Source organism: Xyrauchen texanus, chromosome 17 (genome assembly GCF_025860055.1).
Source record: "Xyrauchen texanus isolate HMW12.3.18 chromosome 17, RBS_HiC_50CHRs, whole genome shotgun sequence".
Lineage (NCBI taxonomy): Eukaryota > Metazoa > Chordata > Actinopteri > Cypriniformes > Catostomidae > Xyrauchen > Xyrauchen texanus.
In genome coordinates this window covers 37,780,961-37,786,960 of record NC_068292.1, presented here as the reverse complement: position 1 = coordinate 37,786,960, position 6,000 = coordinate 37,780,961, and the positions used below count along the sequence as shown (strand labels likewise).

The 6,000-nt window shown below is 38.7% G+C and overlaps 1 protein-coding gene across 8 annotated transcripts in view; it reads left to right on the top strand.

Moving 5' to 3' along the window:
- Nucleotides 1–3,455: 3,455 nt before the first annotated feature.
- cspg5a (chondroitin sulfate proteoglycan 5a) overlaps nt 3,456–6,000 on the top strand; it is a 39,409-nt gene continuing 36,864 nt past the window's right edge. For all 8 annotated transcript variants that reach the window (XM_052146943.1, XM_052146941.1, XM_052146938.1 and 5 more), the window contains exon 1: nt 3,456–3,976. In XM_052146943.1, coding sequence (XP_052002903.1) covers nt 3,880–3,976 — 97 coding nt within the window. In that variant the 5' untranslated portion in view covers nt 3,456–3,879. The remainder of the gene's footprint in view (nt 3,977–6,000) is intronic.

The window sequence follows — 6,000 nt, the reverse complement described above, 5'->3', positions numbered from 1 at the left end:
CTGTAGGTGCAGACACAGGAAGGGGGAAAAAACGAATGAAGAATGCAAAGTCACCCGGTAAAACTAGCAGCTGATTTTTAAAAAAAAATGTTCTTTAAATGTGTGATGTGACTGACCAAGAAAATTCCAGTCTGCCCCGAATAAGTGTTGCATACTCAAATGCTCAAAGCAAAATAGATGTATATGCCTAGTTTAGGTGTCCATGTCAATTTGTAAAGCATAGGACAGATACATTTCTCAGTACAATTAAATGTTGGTTTGGTTCCACTGGGGATGTGACAACTTCTCAAGGCTACTCTTTGTTTTACTATTTTAGTGAGGACTCATGGACACAATGGTTTTTATATGGATGTAATGGTATATTTACTATACCCATAATTGTATACCTTAAACTTTACAGTCACTGTTAATATGAGTAGATTTAAAGTGGTGGTGGTGTAGTGGGCTAAAGCACATGACTGTTAATCAGAAGGTCGCTGGTTCGATCCCCACAGCCACCACCATTGTGTCCTTCTCCAGGTTGCTCCGGGGGGGATTGTCCCTGTAATAAGGGCTCTGTAAGTCGCTTTGGATAAAAGCGTCTGCCAAATGCATAAATGTAAATGTAAAGCAAACCCTGATTTGGCCAATTTATGAGCCTTTTTAACCTCTGAGAACCACTACAGAGTCATGATTCACTTGTTTCGGTTACATGTTTCAAGCTTCAAATTAATCTAATCTCAAATCTGAATGGCAATTGCAGGGTTTTTTAAATACCTCTGCTTCATCAAACTTGTAATTAGTCACATTATGTGGACTGAAGGGCAGGTAATGTATTTTTGCTTTATGATGCTATAATTTTTTTGTTGTTCCTTTTTGCTGGTGTGAACACTCTTAACACAAGCCCACACATAGAACACAAACACAAGCCACTGGTAAACAGCCTGTTGCCGTCCTTGACTTTCTCAGTGGTGCTCTGTGGAAGAGTTCTGCCAACCCCCACTGACACCTGCAGCCCTCCTGCATTCATCACCACCACCAGGGGAGTGTATCTTCAGCCTTCTGGGCCTACTTTGGCTTTATTGTCCCATTCTCCTCATCTTAAACCGAAACCCGTAAACAATCTTGACCATATCTCTGCCTTGAAATCAAGATGTATCTCTTCTTGCCCTCTTATCTGCTTTTATTAGACGTTGTTACTTGTATAATCATGTTAACAGGTTAGGAAAGATGCAGGAAAATGTCCATTGGCACCCACTGGCCTACATGATTTTCAGTTTTGTGCTGTAGCTTTATATATAGGCAGATGTTGCAATTCACTTCCCCATTTCAAATTATGTTACAATTTATCAGTAAATAAACAACATTCTAATTGGGGTGGGGAAGCCTAAATTTTTTTAATGTAATATAATTTAAACTGATTATTGATTATTTATTTATATATATATATATATATATATATATATATATATATATATATATATATATATATATATATATATATATATATATATATATATACACTCACCTAAAGGATTATTAGGAACACCTGTTCAATTTCTCATTAATGCAATTATCTAATCAACCAATCACATGGCAGTTGCTTCAATGCATTTAGGGGTGTGGTCCTGGTCAAGACAATCTCCTGAACTCCAAACTGAATGTCAGAATGGGAAAGAAAGGTGATTTAAGCAATTTTGAGCGTGGCATGGTTGTTGGTGCCAGGCGGGCGGTCTGAGTATTTCACAATCTGCTCAGTTACTGGGATTTTCACGCACAACCGTTTCTAGGGTTTACAAAGAATGGTGTGAAAAGGGAAAAACATCCAGTATGCGGCAGTCCTGTGGGCGAAAATGCCTTGTTGATGCTAGAGGTCAGAGGAGAATGGGCCGACTGATTCAAGCTGATAGAAGAGCAACTTTGCCTGAAATAACCACTCGTTACATCCGAGGTATGCAGCAAAGCATTTGTGAAGCCACAACACGCACAGCCTTGAGGCGGATGGGCTACAACAGCAGAAGACCCCACCGGGTACCACTCATCTCCACTACAAAGAGGAAAAAGAGGCTACAATTTGCAAGAGCTCACCAAAATTGGACAGTTGAAGACTGGAAAAATGTTGCCTGGTCTGATGAGTCTCGATTTCTGTTGAGACATTCAGATGGTAGAGTCAGAATTTGGCATAAACAGAATGAGAACATGGATCCATCATGCCTTGTTACCACTGTGCAGGCTGGTGGTGGTGGTGTAATGGTGTGGGGGATGTTTTCTTGGCACACTTTAGGCCCCTTAGTGCCAATTGGGCATCGTTTAAATGCCACGGCCTACCTGAGCATTGTTTTTGACCATGTCCATCCCTTTATGGCCACCATGTACCCATCCTCTGATGGCTACTTCCAGCAGGATAATGCACCATGTCACAAAGCTTGAATCATTTCAAATTGGTTTCTTGAACATGACAATGAGTTCACTGTACTAAAATGGCCCCCACAGTCACCAAATCTCAACCCAATAGAGCATCTTTGGGATGTGGTGGAACAGGAGCTTCGTGCCCTGGATGTGCATCCCACAAATCTCCATCAACTGCAAGATGCTATCCTATCAATATGGGCCAACATTTCCAAAGAATGCTTTCAGCACCTTGTTGAATCAATGCCACGTAGAATTAAGGCAGTTCTGAAGGCGAAAGGGGGTCAAACACAGTATTAGTATGGTGTTCCTAATAATCCTTTAGGTGAGTGTATATGTGTATGTGTATATACTGTATATATGCCTAGAATATATACTAGGCATGTTAATGCATTATTAATGAAGTTGTTAATATACTAATTAGCCTTAGCATATTAACATATATGCTGGTATATTAAATGAATATGAAATGTAATTAATACAATTTAAACAGATAAAAATACATTTATAGTGTATACAGCATCTATTTAAGAAATATATATACCAAAATATATTTAATTATCGCTTTTATTTATTATATATGTTGGTATTTGAAATTAATCTAAATTTGATTTAATACAATTTTAATAGATTAAAATATTATTTATCGTGTACATTATTATTTTGTTATTTCATTAATTATTTTGTTTATATATTTAACATTTTATCACATATGCTTATATATGAAATAAATATGAAAATATGATTAATTTAATATAATTTAAATGTATTAAAATATTTTTATAATATGTATTATTAGTTAATTTATAATATTTAATTAGTGTGTGCATGTATTTAATAGCCTATGCATTAACATATATACTGAAATATGCAATGAATCTGAGAAACTATGCCAATTCAGTCCACATCACATCAACTTTAGCTATCCAAAATAAAACCCTTTGGACGAGCAAAGCAAAGGCGAGCCTGTGCTTTGAAAGGCTGTTTGTCAGTAGTTGAATGTTATTGAAAGGAATTAGAATTTGGGGATGGGTTGGGGAGAAGAGGGGGTGGGGAGACAGTCGGAGCCGAAATCATTTTCCCTCACAGACTGTGTGAGAACGAGTAGAATCGCATTTCTCAGCCCGGGAAGCGATTCATACTCTCCAAGTGGACGCGCGTCGGTTTGGTTCCAGAACCCGGTTAATTCGGCACTGACCGCGCGTCTGTCCATCTTTCAGTGAGATAACCGACTTGCACATGGTCTGTGGCAATGGGACCATAAAGGGAAAAATAAATCCATCGCGTTAAATAAAAAAACTGACAGGCGAAATAAACAAATACGAGAAGATTTCTCACTGATAGGTGGACATGGAGACGCGTAGAGGATATACGATATAACAGACTGGACAAGAGGACACATCTGGGATTTATTTCTCATCTTGAAATAAATAGTTTTATTAAGGAGTTATAGCATTTTTCCAGGTACATTTCTGACTGTTACATGCAAGCATGAGCCGAAAAGAGATGAGGTTCTGTTCAGGATGCTGGAGCGCACTGATGCTCTCTGTCCTTCTGGTTGTCTTCTTGATACCGGTGTGTGCACATGGTAAGAATTTACTTCAAACTTGCAAATTAAAACATGCTTTCAAAAACGAGGTGACATGAAAGAACAGCTTTGCAAAATGAGAATGTCAGTAGTGAAGCCGCTGCTGGTTATGCTGCGTGCGCTGGAATCATGACTGCGCGCGCCTGGTGCTGATGTGCTTTGGACCAGCGCCGTGGAAATGTAGGTTAAATGTCGAACTGGGATATTTGGGGATCCGTCCAAATATTTACATCTCCATTAATAAACCCACAATGAAAGGAGAGGAAAACCTCGCAGAAAGAAAACATTTATAGCAATAGAATAGAATTTCCCATTGAGATATTGACCGTAATGTCATGTGCAAATGTCTGTGTTCTCTGGTCCCCAATGCAGTCGTAGTAGCTAGTAGTAGTAAGGCATGTGCAGAGTTACTGTGCTGTGATTACTGTGATGGAGGCACACAAAGGCAGGATTACGGCACCGAATAATTTATTCTCGCACATTCTTGCACAGCACGACTCTGGTTGCAAAACACACTCTTTATCATCGTGTTTTGATTTTACGCACGGAAAAAAGAATGACTTTATTGTTGTGATGGCCAGCCGCTTAGGTTTTTAACTTCATTGTGTTATTCCCCTTTTCCCAAGATATCCAGGGAAGAATGGAGGACCAACCCAATGGGAAGCGACTGTTTCCACGAGTACTGGTGTGTTTAAAATTCCGATAGATCCCTCATCCCAAGTGATGATCTCATTTTGGTCCTCTCTTTATCTGGGTAATTACTCAGGTCGTTTCCATTAATCGTATCAAACCGAAATGCATAGAGGGTAATCTATTGTTCATCCAGTTGGATGCTCAATTTCTGCATTTCGCTGCCCAGCAACAAGACAGGGGAAAGTGTTCTTGCAATCCTTTATGCAAAATCAATCAATTGCATGGGAGAAAAGAATGACCATGGCAATCAACCTTTGTACAGGTCCATTTTTTACATATTTATTGCATGTTTTACTCAATGGTGCCCCAGTTGTACACACCTTTGTTAAAGCTGGTGTGATGGCGACCAGTATGGTACCAGCCAGGTGAAGATGATGTCACCGGTGATCATGCCCTTTGTCAGATTCATTCTCCTACCTGCTTTTGGTTTTTATTGTTCGTTCAGACCCGCTATGTAACCGAAAAGGAATATGTCGAAGAAATTATAGCCATGCTTTAAAAAAGAGCTCATGATTTACTTTTTACATGAAAATTGTGATGTAAGTAGGGGAAGTGTACCATTAGCCAGTAAAGGCAGCATTTTCAATCCCTGAGGTCATAATTGGTGCTGTGTAACCTGTTTAAATTTGATTTGATCCCAGTAATTGATTTACTAATGTATTACGTTCAGTATTTGCTGAATTGCCCTTTTATTGTCTCAAGAGTCCAGCGGACACACATTTGGTTTCTTCCGAGCTGGGTGAATTCAGCTGCTGGTGAAGAAGAAAAGGTGTTGCCTGCCACTTCTTACACATCAAACCTTAATGTTGAAGCTTTTGATAATGGTATCTTGTTTGTCCATTATGTCAAATGATCTACATTTTACAGAGGTTGCTCAGATCTCAACTAATACTTTTACACTTGGTGTTGGATAAATTGACCAATATATGATTAATAGCAGTTTAAACTATGTATGTGCCATTTGTTACTGGGTGTCAGTCTAAAGCAATGAAGGCTTACATTTTAAGTAAGTGGATTCTGATCTCAATCCCTTTGAGATGCAGAGGTGAATATCTGCAAGATGCTTTGTCCTACAACACTTCAACCCTCATTCGATAGAGGCAATGACGTCTGGGGTGTGCCATCATTGCTTCGCCTATGCTCATAATCCTTACAAATGTTTTCCACCAGTCGCAATGTGCTATATTCTCAAATTACAGAGGCATACAGTTTTAGAAATAAATGTCAACGCAACATTGCCCAATCTGACAATTTTAAGGGCTGTGGTTAATTGTTTCAAGGATATGATATCATTTATGCAATTACTTAAATGACATGTTGTCTAAAATAAA